The 19113-nt window shown below is 63.8% G+C and overlaps 2 protein-coding genes across 8 annotated transcripts; both read left to right on the forward strand.

The window, feature by feature from the left end:
* Positions 1-11101, forward strand: LOC141937146 (uncharacterized). Of its 6 annotated transcripts, none has more exons than XR_012626866.1 (13): positions 2-604; positions 2099-2125; positions 2469-2783; positions 2854-2961; positions 3371-3685; positions 4169-4324; positions 4593-7031; positions 7442-7953; positions 8634-8749; positions 9718-9747; positions 10072-10386; positions 10470-10795; positions 10885-11101. XR_012626866.1 is itself a non-coding variant. In XM_074854604.1 (13 exons), exons 1-13 carry the CDS (start codon positions 397-399, stop codon positions 10891-10893), a joined length of 5097 nt encoding a protein of 1698 aa, XP_074710705.1. In that variant the 5' UTR covers positions 4-396; the 3' UTR covers positions 10894-11101. The 6 variants fall into 6 exon arrangements, 5 of the variants coding, with proteins under 5 accessions (XP_074710707.1, XP_074710709.1, XP_074710705.1 ...); XM_074854604.1 differs by having other exon boundaries at positions 4-604; positions 7442-8386; positions 10284-10386; XM_074854606.1 differs by lacking the exon at positions 10885-11101 and having other exon boundaries at positions 1-604; positions 7442-8386; positions 10470-10666.
* A 2267-nt stretch (positions 11102-13368) lies between these two features.
* Positions 13369-18671, forward strand: LOC141937209 (serine/threonine-protein kinase SBK1-like). Of its 2 annotated transcripts, XM_074854756.1 has the most exons (4): positions 13369-13462; positions 16327-16503; positions 16719-16921; positions 17499-18671. In XM_074854756.1, the coding sequence occupies exons 2-4, from the start codon at positions 16332-16334 to the stop codon at positions 18183-18185; spliced, it is 1062 nt and encodes a 353-aa protein (XP_074710857.1). In that variant the 5' UTR covers positions 13369-13462; positions 16327-16331; the 3' UTR covers positions 18186-18671. The 2 variants fall into 2 exon arrangements, with proteins under 2 accessions (XP_074710857.1, XP_074710858.1); XM_074854757.1 differs by lacking the exon at positions 13369-13462 and having other exon boundaries at positions 16406-16510.
* Positions 18672-19113: the final 442 nt, after the last annotated feature.

A 19113-nucleotide genomic window follows, 5' to 3' on the forward strand; every position in this document is an offset into this window, starting at 1 on the left:
GGGGTGGTGGGAGGCACGTGCACCCACATGTTGGGGTGGTGGGAGGCCACATGCACACAGATGTTGGGGTGGTGGGAGGCCACATGCATACAGATGTTGGGGTGGTGGGAGGCACGTGCACCCGCATGTTGGGGTGGTGGGAGGCCACATGCACACACATGTTGGGGTGGTGGGAGGCACATGCACACGCGTGTTGGGGTGGTGGGAGGCCACATGCACACACGTGTTGGGGTGGCGGGAGGCCACGTGCACACGCGTGTTGGGGTGGTGGGAGGCCACGTGCACACGCGTGGGCGCTGCAGATGCATCCCCTGGGTGCCGGCGTGGCTCCGGCATTAACCCCCCCCCCCCCGCCCTGCCCCAAGCCCCACCGGGTCGGGTGGGGACACACACACAATGGGGGGGACACCCTCCCCCCCCTCTGTCCACCAGCCCAGGGGGCCCAGGGCCCCCCCTGCCCCTGGCCCAGCCCCCCCAGCCCCTGGACGGACCGCCGGACGGACTGAGTCATCCTTGGCCCGGCAGCCCCGTCTCGTCCTCCCCGCCCGCCGGCCGTCCCCATCGCCACCACCGCCCGCCATGGCCCTCGCCCTCCTGCTCCTGGGTGAGCCCGGCGGCACCGCCTGCACTGCACGGGGCTGCACTGAGCTGCGCTGCGCTGCACTGCGCTGCACTGCACTGCACTGCACTGCACTGCGCTGCACTGCGCTGCACTGCGCTGCACGGGGCTGCGCTGCACGGGGCTGCGTGCGTATGGCACGGGTGTGGGTGGGTGCTGGGAGAGGGGTTGAATACGGCACTGGGCACTGCACGAGCACTGCACAGCAGGGTCTGGGCACTACCCTGGGCACTGGAAGGGAAGTGCACTGCTGGGGGCACTGGGCACTGCACTGCATGGGGTGCTGCGCCCAGCTGGGGCTGTGGGACACTGCGGGGGGGGGGGTGTGTGGAGTGGGCAGAGCACAATGGGTGGTGCTGGGCACTGGGCAGGGCAGTGGGCACTGGGAACTGGGCACTGGGAAGGGCACTGGGCGCTGTGGGCTGTGCTGGGCACTGGGCAGGGCAGTGGACACTGGGAACTGGGCCCTGGGAACTGGGCACTGGGAAGGGCACTGGACAGGGCAGTGGGAACTGGGCACTGGGCACTGTGGGCTGTGCTGGGCACTGGGCAGGGGAGTGGGCACTGGGAACTGGGCACTGGGAAGGGCAGTGGGAACTGGGCACTGGGCACTGTGGGCTGTGCTGGGCACTGGGCAGGGGAGTGGGCACTGGGAACTGGGCACTGGGAAGGGCAGTGGGAACTGGGCACTGGGCACTGTGGGCTGTGCTGGGCACTGGGCAGGGGAGTGGGCACTGGGAACTGGGCACTGGGTACTGGGAAGGGCACTGGGCACTGTGGGCTGTGCTGGGCACTGAGCACTGAGTGTGGGGCACTGTGGGGTGCTGGCAACTGGGCACTGGGCTGTGCAGGATACTGGTAAGGCTGTGAGGCACTGGGCAGGGCACTGGATGTTCTGGGCTGTCCTGGGCACTGGGCATGGGGAGGGGAGCAGGGTAGGGTGGGCTGTGATGGGCAATGGGCATGGGAGGCACTGGGGACTGGACAGGGCACTGAGCAAGGGGCACTGGGCACTGGGAACTGGGAAAGGCACTGGGCACTGGTTGATGATAGTCGTGGGGCTCTGGGAAGCTCACTGGTCACTGGCCATGGGGCGCAGGCACTGGGAAAGGCACTGGTCACCAGTCACAGGGAGCTGGGCAAGGCACTGATCATTGGGCACTGAGCACTGGGGAGCACACTGGTTATGGAGCACCAGGCACTGGGAAGACCACTGGGCATTGGGCACTGGGTAGGGCTCTGGACACTGGGAAGGGCACTGGGAATGGGGCATTGGGCACTGGGCACTGGGAAGGGCGCTGGGCACTGGACAGGGCAGTGGGCACTGGGCACTGGGATGCTGGGCAGGGCAGTGGGCACTGGGCAGGGCAGTGGGTGCTGGGCCCCACTGCTGGGGGGGAGTCCCTGGGGATCTTGGGACAGGGTTGGGGTGCCTGGACGCCTGAGTGCCCCGACTCATCCTCTCCACTCGGTCTCCAGTGGGGCTGCTGGGACCCCGCAGCACAGGTACTGGGGGGGCGGGAGAGGGGTGGGCAGTGGTGGGGGAGGGGTCTGGCCCAGTGGCTCCCAGTGAGTCCCAGTGAGGGGGAGCTCCCAGTGGGTCCCAGTGTGTGCAGGAGTCCCAGCAGGTCCCAGTGACTGCAAATGATCCCAGGGGGTCCCAGTGTGTGCAGAGCTCCCAGTAGCTCCCAATGGGTGGAGGGGTCCCAGAAGGTCCCAGCAGGTTCCAGCATGTACAGAGGTCCCAGCGGTTCCCAGTGGGCGCAGGGCTCCCAGCAGGTCCCAGGGGGTCCCGGTGGGTGCCAGTGGGTGCTGGTGGCCCCGGTGCCTGAGCACGGGCTGTCCCCAGAGCCGTTCCCAGTGCGGCTGGCTGGGGGCCCCGGGCGCTGCGCCGGGCGGGTGGAGGTGCAGCACAGCGGGCACTGGGGCACCGTCTGCGACGATGACTGGGGGCTGCCGGACGCGGCGGTGGTCTGCCGGCAACTGGGCTGCGGGGTCGCTCTGGCCGCCCCATCGGGAGCCTGGTTTGGAGAGGGCATGGGGCCCATCTGGCTCAACGGCTTGCGCTGCCGAGGCACCGAGGAGCGCCTGGCCCTGTGCCGGCACCGGGGTTGGCGTCCCCACGTCTGCGCCCATGAAGAGGATGCCAGCGCTGTCTGCTCAGGTGGGCTGTGTGCGGTGAGCAGGTGGGGGCCAAGCTGGGACCCCCCTTGCCTGACCGCCGCTCCCCACAGCTCACCACTTCCAGCCCCTCGGCACCACTGAGCCCCCCTGGACCCCCACGCCGTCGCCCACCATCACTCAGGCACCTGTTACAGCATGCACGGGTGCAGCATGCGCAGGTACGACATGCACGGGTGGAGCATGGATGGCAATAACGTGTGCAAGTACAGCACGTGCAGGTCGCAGCGTGCACGGGTAGGGTGTGCGCAGGGACAGCATGTGCAAGTACAGCATGCAAAGCTATGGTTGGGTATGGTGTGCACAGGTACAGTGTGCACGGCCATGGTGTGCAGAGGTGTGGAGTGCATGGGCACGGTGTGCATGGGCACAGCGTGCACAGGTACGGTGTGCACGGGCAAGGTGTGCACAGGTACAGTGCACAGGCACACTGCACAGTTACGGTGTGCACAGGCACAGCGTGCACGGGCATGGCATGCACAGGTAGGGTGTGCACATGCCCGATGTGCGCAGGTACCCCCCCATGGGCGCCGGGGCCCGCACTGGCGCTCACCCCAGCCTCTCTCCCAGGACCCCCCATCATGCGGCTGGTGGGGGCGGCGGGGCGCTGCGCTGGCCGGCTGGAGATCTTCCATGCTGGGCACTGGGGCACCGTCTGTGACGACCTGTGGGGGCTGCCGGATGCGGCGGTAGTCTGCCGGCAGCTGGGCTGCGGGGCCGCCCTCGACGCACCCCGGGCAGCTTTTTTTGGCGAGGGCACGGGACCCATCTGGCTGGACGACGTGCGGTGCCAAGGGAACGAGTCATCCCTGCTGGGGTGCCCAGCTTCCCCCTGGGGTGTCACCAACTGCCAGCACCGGGAGGATGCCGCCGTTGTCTGTGCAGGTACCCATGATGTGGGGGGCTGGGGCCGTGCCCCCGCAGGGTGATGCAGTGGATGCGTGGTCCCCGTACCCGGGTGGGGGTCTCGGGGCAGTGGGTGGCCACAGGAACATGGCAGCTGAAGTGCAAACCCCGTGGGTGCACGGTCTGTGGAGTGCAAGCAGCAGCAGCGAGTGTGCAGTGCGCGTGTGTGCAGGGTGCAGTGCGCGTGTGCAGTGCACGGGGACACCAAGTTTGTGCACTGTGTGCATAGGCAGTGTACAGTGTGTGAGTGTGTGCATGCAGTGTGTGTGCGCAGTGTGCAAGGACACAGAATCTGTGCAGTGCATGCGTGTTCAGGGTGCAGCGTGTGTGCAGTGCACAGGGACACCTAGTCTGTGCAGCGTGTGTGTGTGGGCAGGGTGCAGTGTGTGTGCAGTGCGGGTGTGTGCAGTGCACATGCAGTGCGCCCACTGCAGGGCTCACGCCGCTCTCCTCTGCCCGCAGACGAACTGGCTGCCCTGGATGTCCACCCTGCAGAGCCCACTCCCCACCCACCGCGGGTGAAGCCAGCCCGGGTGCCCACCTCTGCACGGCCCCGCAGCCCCGGCTCCCCCCGGAGCACAGCAGCCAGCCAGCCGGCCGCAAGGACGCCCCGTGAGGGTAGGGGGAGCGGGCGTGGGGGTCCCTGTCCCCCCATGCAAGGTCTCGGGGAGCTGGGAGGTGGTCAGCCGCAATGCAGAACCCCATATTTTCTGCCCTGGCCCAGCTGCAGGGCTGGAGCAGATCTTTGACACCCCCCCCCATGCACCTACCCTCCCTGCTGGGGTCCCTCCCCATGTCCCAGAGCCCCTGTCCCCAAGGATGCCCCCACCCTCTGGCTCCGGGTGCCCCCCCAGAGCTGGGCTGAGCGATCCTCTCATTGCTGCAGGGCAAGGGCACCTACTGGCACCAACGGGGACTTCTCCATGGGCCAGCAGTACCCAGCACCCTGTAGGACAGGGTCTGGCCAGCACCACCCCCAGCACCCAGCGCCCCACACGATGGGATGCAACGGGTGCAACCCGCAGCACCCAGCACCCCACAGGACAGGGACGAATCGGTGCCACCCAAGGGAAAACAGGGCGAGATCCCGTTCGTATCCTCAGGATCACACGACTCAAAGCAGAACAGGATCCGGCTGGCATCATTCAGAGCACCAAGCCCAAGGCGGGACGGGATCCATCAGGTGCCACCAGGTCTAAAGTGGGACGGGATCCGGCTGCTGCCACCAGGTCCAAGGCAGGATGGGCTCCAGCCGGCACCAACAGGTCCAAGGCAGGATGGGATCCAATGGGAACCAACAGATCCAAGGCAGGATGGGCTCCAGCCGGCACCAACAGGTCCAAGGCAGGATGGGATCCAATGGGAACCAACAGATCCAAGGCAGGATGGGCTCCATCTGGCACCAACAGGTCCAAAGTGGGATGGGCTCCAGCTGGCACCAACAGGTCCAAGGCAGGACGGGATCCAGTCAGTACCATCCGTGTCACCCGGCCCAAAGCAGGGTGGGATCCAACCAGTATCACACGGATCACCCGGCCCAAAGCTGGACAGATTCTGGTAGGTGCCAACCAGACCACCAGGAAACCACCAGGACGGGGTTTGGTTGGGACCATAAAAGGTACCAAGCACAAGGCAGGGCGGGATCCAGTTGGTGCCACCCAGCCGCGAATGGGGCAGGATGTGGCAGTTGCCATCCAGTTCACACAACGGCAAACAGGACAGGACCCTGTTGATAGCACTCAAGCCAAAGTAGGGCAGGATCCGGTTGGTACCACGCAAGGCACCAGGCCGAAAGCAAGGCAGGACTTGACCCCCACCATGGTGGTCCCAGCAGGTGATACCATGTGGAGTAACCAGAATCTGGGAGAACTGGGTCCTGAAGCTACCATGAACATCGCATGTCCTCCAGCAGAACTGGATGCAGATGGTAACAAATGGACAACACGTTCTTCAGCAGATTTTGCTCTAGATGATAGCCTGGGGAGCACACGTCCTGCAGCAAAACCAGGTCCTGAAGGTACTGTGAGTAGTGCACATCCTGCAGCAACAGAATCAGATCCTGAAGGTACCATGAGTAGTGCACATCCTGCAGCAGAACCAGGTCCAGATGGTACCATGAGGAGCACACGTCCTGTAGCAGAACCAGGTCCTGAAGGTACTATGAGTAGTGCACATCCTGCAGCAGAACTGGGTCAAGATGGTACTACATGGAGCACACATCCTGCAGCCCAACCGGGTCCAGAAGATATCACATGGAGTTCACGTTCTGCAGCAGAACGGGGTCCAGAAACCACATGGAGCACACATCCTGCAGCCCAGCCGGGTCCAGATGGTACCACATGGAGTGCACGCCCTGCAGCAGAACCGGGTCTAGATGGTACCATGAGGAGCACACATCCTGCAGCAGATCTGGGTCCAGAAGATACCACATGGAGTGCACGTCCTGCAGCCCAGCCGGGTCCAGATGGTACCACATGGAGTGCACGCCCTGCAGCAGAACTGGGTCTAGATGGTACCATGAGGAGCACACATCCTGCAGCAGATCTGGGTCCAGAAGATACCACATGGAGTGCACGTCCTGCAGCAGAACTGGGTCTAGATGGTACCATGAGGAGCACACATCCTGCAACAGAACGGGGTCCAGAAGATACCACATGGAGCGCACGTCCTGCAGCAGAACTGGGTCTAGATGGTACCATGAGGAGCACGCATCCTGCAACAGAACGGGGTCCAGAAGATACCACATGGAGCGCACGTCCTGCAGCAGAACTGGGTCTAGATGGTATCATGAGGAGCACACATCCTGCAGCAGACCTGGGTCCAGAAGATACCACATGGAGCACACGTTCTGCAGCAGAACTGGGTCCAGATGGTACCACATGGAGCACACGTCCTGCAGCAGAACCAGGTCCAGATGGTACCACATGGAGCACACGTTCTGCAGCAGAACTGGGTCCAGAAGATACCACATGGAGCACACATCCTGCAGCCCAACCAGGTCCAGAAGGTACCATAAGGAACACACAGCCTCCAGAGAAACTGGATCCAGATGGTGCGATGCAGAGCACACATTCTTCAGCAGAAACGGGTCTGGATGATACCACCATGTGGAGTGCACATCCCACAGCAGAACCTGGTCCCAGTGGTGCCACACTGTATGCACAGCCTGCAGCAGAACTGGATGCAGATGGTGCCACATGGAGCACAGGTTCTTTAACAGATTTCAGTCTAGAAGATACCATGAGGAGCACACATCCTGCAGCAGAACCAGGTCCAGATGGTACGATGAGGAGCACACGTCCTGCAGCACATCTGGATCCAGACGGTACTAAGCAAGGAATTTCCTGGAAGAAATTTTCAGGAAAAGGCTAAAATGTTGGAGGGTTGAGGTGGGTGGAAGGACAGTAGGGAGTAGGCATGGATAGACTGAGAGGCACAGGGGCAACTGACTAGACAGAAAGGTAGAGGGAGAAAAGGACAGAAAGGAGAAAGGTATTGATGGCTGGATGTCAAGGGAGGATCTGTGGGAGAATGGATGCATGGATGGCAAGGAAAAGGGAATGGATGTATGGGTGGGTGGATGGATAGATGGATGAATGGATGGTGGTGGATGGATGGATGGATGGATGGATGGATGGATGGATGGATGGATGGAGTGTTCTTCACCCAGCACTCAGGGCGGGTGGCCTGGAGACAGTGGGACCTCACAGACCTCTGTGTTTCTTCCGTCCCCAGATGTGGACCCAGACCAAGGCCCTGTTGGGGTCTCTGCTTCCCCCACAGACCCCCCCCCGCCTCCTCCATCACAGAACCCCACCCTGATCCCAGCAGCACCCCCTGCCCTTGTAGTCCAAGTGGGTCCAGGCTCTAGCATCCCCCCCCCGTGCCCCCCAGAGCCCACCAGCACCCAGAGTCCCCCACTAGTCACCCAGTCCCTGAAGGAGACCCCCAGCACCCAGAGCCACCTAGCCCCCACCCAACACCCCAAGGAGATCCCCAACACCCAGAGCCTTCCAGCACCCACCCAGCGCCCCAAGGAGAGCCCCAGTACACAGAGGCCCTCAGCACCCACTCAGCACCCCATGGAGCCCACAAGCACCCATAGCCTCCCAGCCTCCACTCAGCACCCCACGGAGCCCCTCAGCACCCAGACCCTCCCAGCACCCCCTCAGCCTCCCCTGGAGCCCCATGGCACCCAGACCTCCCCAGCAGCCTCCCTGCACCCCATGGAGATCCCCAGCCCACAGGTACCTTCAACACCCCTTCAGCACCCCACAGAGACCCTCGGCACTGCAACCCCCCCAGAATCCCCCCAGGACCCCATGGAGACTCTCAGCACTCATCCTCCCCCACCATGCCCTCAGCCCCTGCTGGAGCTCCTTGGCATCCAACCCCCCCCAGCATCTCCCCAGCACCCCACAGAGAAGCTCAGCACCCAGATGCCCCCAGCACCCCCTCAGCACCCCACAGAGGCACTCAGGACCCAGACCCCCCCAGCACCTCCCCAGCACCCCATGGAGCCCCTCAGCACCCAGACACCCCCAGCACCTCCCCAGCACCCCACGGAGCCCCTTGGTACCCAGACCCCCCCAGCACCTTCCCAGCACCCCACGGAACCCCTCAGCACCCATCCTGCCCGCACCCCAACAGACCCTGTGCTCCCTGGGGCCCCATGTGCAGGTAAGCTTGGGGTGGGGTACACAGTGGCAGGGTGGGTCCTGCCAGTGGACCCCCAATTCCTAAGGTGACAACCCCTCATATTTCAGAGCTCTGGGGCAGCATGGGGGTGGGTCCTGACTTGGTGAGCGGGGGAATGTGGGGCCCCCTCTGCACCCCAAATTCTGGGGTTTTTTGGAGGGACACAGGTTTGGGGAGGGCATTTTTCATGGCTGTGCTTTAGGGGGGGTCTCTATATCTCGCCCCACAGATCCGGCTCCACCAGCAGCACCGCCAGTCAAACCCAGAGCTGGGGAGCAGTGGGGAGGGGAGTCTGGCAGCTGCCACCCCTGCCCAGCCCCCCAACTGCAGGCCCTTCTACAGGAGGTGCGGGGGCTGCGGGGGGACCTGCGAGCACTGGCCTTGACCCTTCAGCACCTCCTGGGGGGCTTTCCGAGGACCCCTCCTGCCACTGGCTCTCAGTCACCAACTGGGTGACTCCGGGGGGGCTGCTGTGACCCTCAGATGAGATAAAGTGGGGCTGGACCCCCCCAACCCCCCCAATCCTGGAGCATCTTGAGGTTGTGGTGGTAGTGATAGGATGGGCAACATCATTTGGGGTGGGGGGGGGTGTGGGATAGGTGGATCAGCCCCACCTCAGGCCCATCCTTGAGCAGGGGGGTGATCTGGGGGTTGCAGGCAGCAGAGCCTCTTTGGGAGGGGGAGCCTGCTCCTGCTCCCCATCCTATGCCCCCATCTCTGCCAGCCGCATGGCGCCGAGCTGGCTCCCTCAGTGCTTCCCCATAGCGCTTTCGCTTCCTCCACCCTTCCTCCCCACCGTTGCCCCCCCAAGGCCCTCCCTGGAGGAAACTTTAAAAGGGGGGGGTCCCTGGGAGGGGAGGTCCCAGGCAGCTGCAGCATGGGGTGGCTGGTTGGCCTTGGGCTGTGCCTCGGTGAGGGACTGGGGTCATGCTGGGGGGGGGGGGGGGGGGAGGGGCAGGGGCTTGGGGCCTGGGGGGCCATGGGGCTGAGGGTGCACTTGGGGGGCACAGATCTGGGGGTGCACTTGGGGTGTGTGTTGGGGATTTTACTGGGGTATGCAGGGTGTGGGATGTCCATGGGGTGTGTCTTGGGGGTCAGTGGGGTGGGGGGGGTGTTGGGATGCCCATGGAGTGTGTGTTGGGGGTCAGTGGGGTGTTGGGGTGTCTGTGAGATGTGTGTTGTGGGGTCAGTGGGGCACGCAGCGTGTGGGGGTGTGTCCATGGGGGGTGTGTTGGGGGTCAGTGGGGGGGGGGGGTGTCTGTGGGGTGGGGGCTGGATCCCCACTCCCAGCTGTTGCCTCTCTCCCCCCCCAGCTCTGTGCTGCAGCATCGTGGCTGGATCTGGTATGTTGGGGGTCCCCTGGGTGTCCCTTGGTGTCCCCCTGGAGTCCCCTGGGGTCCCCCTGGGGTCCCCTGGTGACCCCTGTGTTCCCCTGGTGACACTTGGGGGCTGTGGGGTCAGCAACCATGGGATGTGGCTGGCAGTGGGGCATGGACCACGTGTAGGAGAGCTTGTACTGGGCTTGCACTGGGCAGACTGTGGTTGTGCTGGGTAGACTGGGGCTGTACTGGATGTACCAAGGCCATGCTGGGCAGATTAGGGATGGGTTGGGCAGACTGGAGCTGTACTGGTCCTACTGGTGCCGTACACCTTCCCCCCTGCCGTAGGGGTGCCAGCCCGGCTGTCGGGCAGTCACTCACGCTGCGCCGGGCGCCTGGAGCTCCTCTTCGAGGGCATGTGGGGCTCAGTCTGTGCCGAGGGCTGGGGCCTGGCGGCCGCCCGGGTGCTGTGCCACCAGCTGGGCTGCGGTCGCCCGCGCCTCGTCCCAGCACCCTGCAGCCCCGCGGCAGCCGGCGCTTCCCCCGTGGTGCTGCGGCAGGTGCAGTGCACCGGGCAGGAGCCGACCTTGGAGCACTGCGACCTCCAGCCGGGGCAGCCATCATCCTGCCCCATGGATCGGGTGGCCGCTGTCGAGTGCGAGGGTGAGCGTGCGGCGGGGTGGGGTGATGCGACCCTCGGTGGGGGGATGTCCCGTGGGGCTGGCATCACCCCAGTGTCCCTGCAGAGCCCTTCCAGCTGCGACTGGTGGGTGGCCCCGGGCGCTGCGCTGGGCGGTTGGAGGTGAACCGCGCCAGGCAGTGGGGCACGGTCTGCGATGACGGCTGGAGCAGGACCAACGCGGTGGTGGTTTGCCGGGAGCTGGGCTGCGGGGCTGCGGGTAAAGTCAGTGACCTCCCACGGGGACGACCTCGCTTCGGCCCCGGTGCTGGGCGCATCTGGCTGGATGATGTCCGCTGCCGGGGTCAGGAGGCAACCCTGCGGGATTGTGCCCACCGCACCTGGGGACACCACGACTGCACCCACCAGGAGGATGTTGGCGTGGTCTGCCAGGTCTGGGACAACCCCACCTGCCACCATGGGACACCCGAGGAGGCCTGACAGAGCAGGATCAAGCCATAGTCACCCTTTTGTCCTCGCAGGACGCCTGAGCACTGCGGCTCTGTCCCCAGACGGCCCTTGATCTTGACAGCCACCTTGTCCCCCTGTGGAGCACCCCTCCTGCATCCCTCTCCAGGCAGTCCCTGGCCTCACGGGGACCTCCCCCCACAACACCCCACAGGAGGCCGTGTGTGGGAGCTGGGGATCCTGCCCCAGCTCCTCTTCCTCCTTCCCAGTCATTAAATATGGAGAACTGAGCATCTGCCCGCACCATGTCCATGCCCAGAGATGTGGGGGGCACCATGGGGTGCCTGTGCACAGCCATGGCCATGCCGTGGGGCAGCAGTGGGGTGAGCACAGGGGCCTGGCTGTCCCAGGTGTGGGGCTGAGCTGAGCATGGCTTGCTGCCCACAGTGCCGTGTCGTCCCCCCCCCCCTGCCCCCGCCATTGTGGCCTCTTGACCCCGTTATGAAACAGCTTGTTAACACTAATCCCACAGCCACCTGTCCCACTCCAGTTCCCTCCCCCCCCCCCGCCCGGGGGAGGGACCTGCCTGTTACTCTGCCCCATGGCATGGGGCAGGGGCCAGGGCAGGGGGCCTGGGGCAGGTGGGGCAGCAGAACAAGAAGTGGGGCAATGGATTTTGGGGGGAAGAGTGGTCAGGGTGTGGGGCAGTGGGACTTAGGGGGAAGAAGGAGTTGGTGGGGGACAGAGGGTCAGTGCATGGGGCAACGGGGGCCAGGGCTTGCAGAGGGGCAGGGTGTGGGTCAATAGGGGCCAAGGGGGCAGAAGGGAAGGATGTGGGGCACTGGGGACTAGGGAGGCAGAGCGTGTCCATGCGGTGGGGTCACAGGCTGCAGAGGGGCAGGATGTGTAGCAGTGGGACCTATGGGTGCAGAGAGGCAGGGAGTGGGGCAATAGGGGCCGGGGGGCAGGGTGTGGGGCAATGGGGGCCAGGGCTTGCAGAGGGGCAGGGCATGGGGCAATAGGGGCCATGGGCTGCAGAGGGGCAGGACGTGGGGAAATGGGACACCAAGGGGGCACATCCCCTCCCGCAATGACAGAAGGGGGACAGGGGGGACACGGTTGGGGACAGCAAGGACAGGGGCAGTGGGGCGGTGGCTTGTGGGGCTCAGCACCGGGCTGTGCACCCCTCCAGACCTGGGGACGAGGACGGGGACAAGCTGGTGCCATCTGGTCCGGCTGCCTGCCGGCTATTTCGGTGCCCCCGCAGCTGTCCGTCCCTCCGCCCCCACAGCCCTGCCACCGCGCTCCCTCCCACGCTCCCGGGACACCGGCCAGCCAAGGGCTCCCCCCCCCCCGGGACAGGGGACGGACAGGGACACGCGCCTGCATCCTCCGCGTGCCACTGAGGCCGGAGACGTGCCGCTGGGGCTGGATGGCCTGACCCTGGGGATGGTCCCCAGTGGGACATGGGGGGTCACAGCCCCTTGATTGGCGCCCCATGGTGGGGGCTGGGGGGTCATCCCCCTAGAAGTAGCCCCCACTCTCTGGGTGGGTAATGGCCACGGCACGACCTCTCCCCCATTGGCCACCCGCCAAGCTGGTCCCACTAATGTGCTGTCAAGTATTAATTTCCTTCCAGCGGGGCCGGGGTCAGGACCTGGCGAGCAGATGGGATGGGGGGAAGAGCAGGTGGGGAGGGAGAGGGTGGGATACACCCTGGGAGCTGGGAAGAGGGAGGGGGGCTGTGGGAAATGAGGGGAGGGATGGATGTTATTGTGGGAAATGGGAAGAGAGAGATGGTCATGAGAAATAGGAAGAGGGTGGGGTATGGTTGTAGGAGATGTGGAGAGGGAGGCGTGATGGTCATAGGAACTGGGGAGATGGAGGGAGGATGGTCATGGGAACAGGGGAGAGGGAGGGAGATGGTCATGGAAATGGGGGAGAGGGAGATGGCCATGGGAAATTGGGAGAGGGATGGGTGTTATTGTGGGAAATGTGGGGAGAGAGATGGTCATGGGAAATGGGGAGAGGGAGGGGTATGGTTGTAGGAACTGGGGAGAGGGAGGGGTATTATTGTGGGATGTGGGGAGAGAGAGTAGTGATGGTCATGTGAACTGGGGAGAGGGATGGAGGGAGATGGTCATGGGAACTGGGCAGAGGTGTGGGTATTATTGTGGAAAGTAGGGAGAAGGAGGGGGTATGACTGTGGGGAATGGGGACAGAGAGGCAGATGGTCATGGGAAGTGGGGAGAGGGAGGGAGATGGTCCTGGGAGCTGGGGATGGAGAGGGAAATGGTCATGGAAGTGGGGAGAGGGAAGGGTATGGCCCTGAAAACTGGGAGATGGGGAGGGACCCAGCCTGGGAACTGGGGGAGAGGGAGGATGCTGAGGCAGGCACAGCCCTTGGGTGCAGGCAGAGGGATGAGCAGGGTGCCCCAACCCTCCGGTGCGGCACTCCCCCCACGCCAACCTGGGGAGACCCCCCCCCCCCGGCTCTGTGCACCCCGGCCACACCCCCATGGCCAACGGCTGTTTCGGCAGGGCTGGTACTTATTTGGCAGGACACCGGGTGCGTATGCGGCCAGCCGGGCTCTGCCAGTCCCATCCCAAAATAGACCCCCGAGGAACGTGCCCCGCCGAGGGGGCCCAGATGTGAGTCAGAGCTGGGAGGGCGGATGGTGGGGACATGCGGGGGCGGCGTGGCTGAGGACATTGGGGACGGTGGTGGAGGGGACTTGGCGTGGGGATGGCGTCTCCTGGGGTTGGTGCCAGCCCCATGGGATGATGCCTCGGTTCTGGGGATCACTACAGGCCAACAACCAGGGCTGGTGTGTCGTGTCCCCCCTGTCCCCAAACCATCCTGGCCCACATCTGAGGGTCTGGTGCCCACAGCTGGCTCCCGGTCCTTGCCCCACACCCCAGCGGGAGCCAGATGGCACATAGATGGGTGAAACTGGAGCTGTGAGATGCTGAGTGGGTGGGGTGGGGGGGATGACACAACAAAACAGATCCGCCCTGTTCTCTCAGGGAAGTGGTACCGGAGAGGGGAAACTGAGGCAGGTGGAGGGATGCCCGTGACTTGCTGCATCCTCCTGGGATGCCACCGCGGTGGGATGAGGGGTCACAGCCAGGCTGGGGCTGGGGCTGTGCTGGGGGTGGGGGAGCAGGTGGTGTGTGGCTGTGGTATGGCTGGGCTGTGTCACTGGTGGGAGGTGTCCCTGCCTGTGGCAGGGGGGTGGAAATGGGTGACCTTTAAGGTCCCTTCCAACCCAAACCAGTCTGTGATTCTGTGATTGCTGGGCTGTGTCATGGCATGACCAGGCTGTGTCATGGCATTGCTGGGCTGTGTCATGACATGGTTAGAGCTGTGTTGTGGGATGACATTGTGATGGCATCGCATGGGAGACAGGCATGGGGGGACGGACAGGGCACTGCACATGGGGACAGACAGACGTCAAGGAGCAGAGCTTGGTGAAGCAGAGAAGCTTGTTCTGATGGAACAGCAGCATTGTGAGGAAGGACAGACAGACAGGATGGAGCGGCAGCACCGTGGGGAAGGACTGATGGACAGAGTGGAGCATTGCACGAGGGGACAAGCAGAGGTGGTGTGGGGCAGCTGTCACGGAGGACTATGGGCATGGACAGACAGACAGCATGATGCATGGCCTGGGGGGATGGACAGACAGCACAAGAAGGTACAGCCAAGATAAGAAGCTAGGCATGTGGGGACAGATGGACTGAGCACTGTGTGGCATGGAGGGATGGATGGACAGATGGACAGACAGTGTGGAGGACAGCTTGCAAAGACTGATGGACAGAGTGTGGTGCTGGGTGGACAAGCAGCATAGGGACAGGCAGACAGACAGTGCAGAGCAGCATGCTAAGGCACAGCCAAGAGGCCTGCACGCTGCTTCTCCACCCTGCATTGGGTGCACCGAGCCTACTGGACCCAGCACAGCTCAGCCCCCATCCCCAGCTCCATCCTGTCCATCTTTCTCCCCAAGGAATGCCTGGTCTGTCCCACTATCCCCAGCTCTATCCTGTCCATCTTTCCCCCCATCCCCAACTCTACCCTGTCCGTCTGTCCTCCCATGCAATGCCCTGTCTGTCCCTCTGTCCCCAGCTCCATCCTGCCCTGTCTCTCCCCCCATTCCCAGCTCTACCCTGTCTGTCTGTCCTCCATCCCCAGCTCTGCCCTGTCCATCTGTCCTCCATCCCCACTTCCATTCTGTCCCTCCGTTCCCCCATGCAATGCCCAGTCTGTTCCCCCACCCTCAACTCCATTCTGCCCTGTCTCTCCCTGCATTCCCAGCTCTATCTACCCTGTCTGTCTGTCCCCCATCCCCAGCTCCATCCTGTCTGTCTGGCCCCTCATGTAATGCCCTGCCTGTCCTGCCTCCTGCCTATCTTTGGCCCTCGGCACGCGTTGGGGCTGACACATGTTCCCTGGGCGCGAGCGGCAGAGATTAACGCGGCCTGGCGGCATGGGAATGGGCAGGAAAGTCTGAGTCACAGCTCCCGGTGCCGGGGGCGGCCGTGGGTCTGGGGGCACCCAGCCGTGTCCCGGGAGCAGCCGGCCCTGCTGGGACACACAGCAGGGGACGCAGGTGAGGCATGCGCTGCTCCTGGGCTTCTTGGCTGTCCCTGTGCAACCTCGGGGGACACTCGACCTTGGCTTCTGCTTCTGGCTTGCTTGCATGGCTCTCTTGGCTCAGCCCCATGGCTTTGGGGGGTGTGTGGGGGGGACAGGCTGGTTGTCCCAGCCCTGCACACCTGGAGGTACCGGTGGTGGCGATGACCTCGTTGCGGCTGTGCCGGCGCAGGCAGCTGCAGGTGGTGGGATGGGAGAAGGGTCCAGGGTCCTGCCTTAGGGCTGGGGATGGAGGAGCACAGGGGCATCCCTGACCCCTTGCAAAGGGGAGGATGTGGGGTGGGAGAGAGCCAGCCCTGACCCCTTGCAACGGGGGGGATGTAGGGGGAGAGACGGAGCCCTGACTGCTGCTGTGGGGTGTGATGTGCAGCTGCCTGTCCCTCCTCTGGGAGGTTACAGGGTTATCTGCCTTTCCTCTGGGGTCTGATGTGGGTCTGACCCTCACTCCTACATGACGACATGGGAGCTCAATGGAGTGAGCATCCCAGCTCCCTGTGGTCCCCATCAGGGGTGCGAAGCACCACTGGACAGGGGCATTTTGGGGTCCCCATCACCTCTTGGCATGGGGCTGCACCTTCCCACCAGCCAGGACCCCCATGCCTGCACAGTGCCTGGGGAAGAGGGGCAGAGCTTTATCCCAGCCAGGAAGACTGTGGGGAGAGCTCCTGGAGTGGAACTGGGCCGTACTTGGATTGACTGTGCTGAATTGGGCTGGGCTAAACTGGACTGGGCTAGACTGGGCTGCACTGGGCTGTCCCGACAGGGTGCTCTGGGGTGACGAGGCTGGTGCTGACATCGTCCTCCCATGCAAGGGGCTGGGGATGGCGGAGCTTTGCAGCAGCACGGGGGGCTTGGCTGTCCCCAGGGCCCATGGAGGAGTCGGATGAGGATGGGGAGGACAACGAGGAGTTCCTGGAGAGGCTGATGGCACAGACGGGTCGGGAGATGCCGCAGCGGGAGCTGGAGGAGCACTACGCCGTGCTGGAGGAGCTGGGCAGTGGGACCTATGGCCGTGTGGTGCTGACAGAGCCCCTGGATGGTGGTGAGAGGTGCTGGGGGGCGGGGGGGGGGAAGGGCGACCCTGCTGCTGTTTGGGGAACCTGCTCCCCAGGTGTGCACAGATGTGCACAGCCCCACCACTGCATCTGACCCACCCAAGCCAAACTCCAGCTCTGCCCAAACCACCCCTGTCTCTGCTCCCCCTCAGTGCCCCAGCTGGTGCTGACCTCTCTTTGGCCCCCACCCCCTGTTTCCCAGGCCCACCTGTGGTCCTCAAGCTGATGCTGAAGGAGCGGACGGAGTGGCGGGCATTCCTGCGGGAGTATTGCATCGCCCTGTGTCTCTCCAGCCATGCCGCCTGCCTGCGTGCCCTGCCCGTTGCCTTCGAGAGCACCACGCACTTTGCTTTCGGGCAGGAGCTCGCTCCTGCTGGGGACCTGTGTGCCCTCCTCAACCCGGGGGTGCGTGCTGCCCTAGTGCTCTGCTGGAGCAGGGTGGGGGCTAGGAGGGGTGGGAGGATGGAAGAGAGGGTGACGGGAAAATTTTGCAGCGGGTGCAGTGATGCTGTGTGTGGGGAGACGCTTTGCAGTGGGGTGCACGGTGGGGACACCTTTTGCAGTGGATGCAGTGACACTGTGTGTGGGAACACCCTTTGCAGTGGGGTGCATGGTCATGCTTTTTGTGTGGCGACCCTTTGCAGTGGGGTGCAGTGACACTGTATGCGTGGGAAGACCCCTTGCGGTGAGCACCCACTCCCAGTATGCAGGCAGAGCCTTTGCAGTGGGGTGTATGCCCACAATGTGCATGGGGAGAGACCCTTTGCTGTGGGTGCAGTGACGCTGTGGATGGGAGGAGACCCTTGTAGTGGGGTGCATGCTCGTGCAATGCATGGGGAGCCCCTTTGCAGTGTGGGCATGTGGCTACAGGCTGCTGTGGGGCAAAGCACAGGTCAGCCGTGCCAGGTGGGGGTCTGGGTGCTGCAGCAGTCCCTTCGGGGAGGCGGCAGTGGGGCAGGAGATGGTGCCACCCTGCCTGCAGGAGGGCCTGGCAGAGGAACTGGTGAAGCGTTGCGCATCCCAGCTGGCCGAGGCGCTGGACTTCATGCACAGCCGTGCCCTGGTACACCGGGACGTCAAGCTGGACAACGTGCTGCTCTTCGACCGCGAGTGCCGGCGAGTGAAGCTGGGTGACTTCGGGCTCACACGCGTGCAGGGCTCGGCAGTGGGTGCCATGTCCGGTACTCTGCCCTACTCCCCGCCAGAGCTCTGCCTGCTCCAAGGCTCCGACACACTGGAGCTGGACTCCAGCCTGGATGCCTGGGCCTTCGCCATCCTGCTCTTCTGCCTCTGCACTGGCTGCTTCCCCTGGGCCATGGCCACCAGCTCAGACCCCCAGTTCGAGGACTTCAGCGCCTGGCAGGGTGGCACAGCAGGGCGGGGGATACCGGCATCCTGGCGAGGCTTCAGCTCTGGGGCGCTGGAGATGCTCCGGCGCCTGCTGACGCTAGACCCCGACCGCCGGAGCCCAGCCATCGAGGTGCAGAAATACCTGTCCCTGCCCTGGGTGATGGCTCCAAGTGCTGGGGAGCCGGTGTCGAGCAGCTCCCAGTCCCCCCTTACCAGCCGCATGGGGGAGAGCCCAGGGGGCAGCGGCGGACGGGATGCTGCTGGTGGGGGAGATGGGGTTCCTGTGCCTCCCGCTAACGCCCTGGCCCCGTGCCGGTAGCCAGCACCTCCCCTCCATCCCGGGGCTGGTATTGCAGCGGGCCCTCCCTGGGGGTCTGGGCTCCCTCTCTGATGCCCAAGGCTTTTGGTGATTGCAAGAGCGGGAAGGAGAAGCGATGCCTTGGGCAGCACATGGAGGCTCCAGCCCTGCCACTGGATACCCGGCACCTTGCAAATTGATGTCATTTGGTGGTGGTGACAACAGTCCACCCAAGCAACCGTTGCACAGCTCTGAGATACACAAGAGAAACTGGGGGCAGAAGCAGCTCATGGGATGACAGAGAGGAACAGGAGGAGAGCAATTAATTAGAAATTAAACCTGTTAAGGCTGATGCAAGATCTTGTCAGGGACGAACGGTGAAACTGCTCAGCAGAGAAACACGGGAACACGTCCGACCTTGACCTTCTTCCTGCACAGTACTGATGGGGAGGTTGTCACAGGCTGCTGTTAATTAGGGAAGGTGTTAATCAGCCTCCTGGGGGCTAACTGCTGTAATTAGGGAGAGATGCTAACCAGCCTCCTGGGGGGTTAAGGAGCTGGGGAAACAAATGTAAGCCCTCAAGGCATGAAGCTGAACTGGGGTGTGATGGGGCTGGGAGGAGCTGCCAGGTGGATCTCTAGGACTTGAGTTAAAACAGGACAAACCTGGGATCAGGCTCTGCCTGAGCAACACAATGGGCAGGGTGATTTGCCCCCTTAAGGGCTGGATGTGGGTCAGCTGATAGTGCAAAAGGGTAAAGAGGCACAGTGAGAGAGCACGTCGGTATGGCTCTGGGTGTGTAGGAGGGGACACACATGAAAGTCTGCTGCAGTGGCTGCAAATATTCTCCATCTCCAGCACGAGAGGGACTGGACAGACTCCGGAGGAGAGTGTGTGGGGTGAGCTCATGGTTTGGAGGCTGGACAAACACCTGCCCAGGCTCAACCA

Source organism: Strix uralensis, chromosome 38 (genome assembly GCF_047716275.1).
Source record: "Strix uralensis isolate ZFMK-TIS-50842 chromosome 38, bStrUra1, whole genome shotgun sequence".
Classification (NCBI taxonomy): Eukaryota; Metazoa; Chordata; class Aves; order Strigiformes; family Strigidae; genus Strix; species Strix uralensis.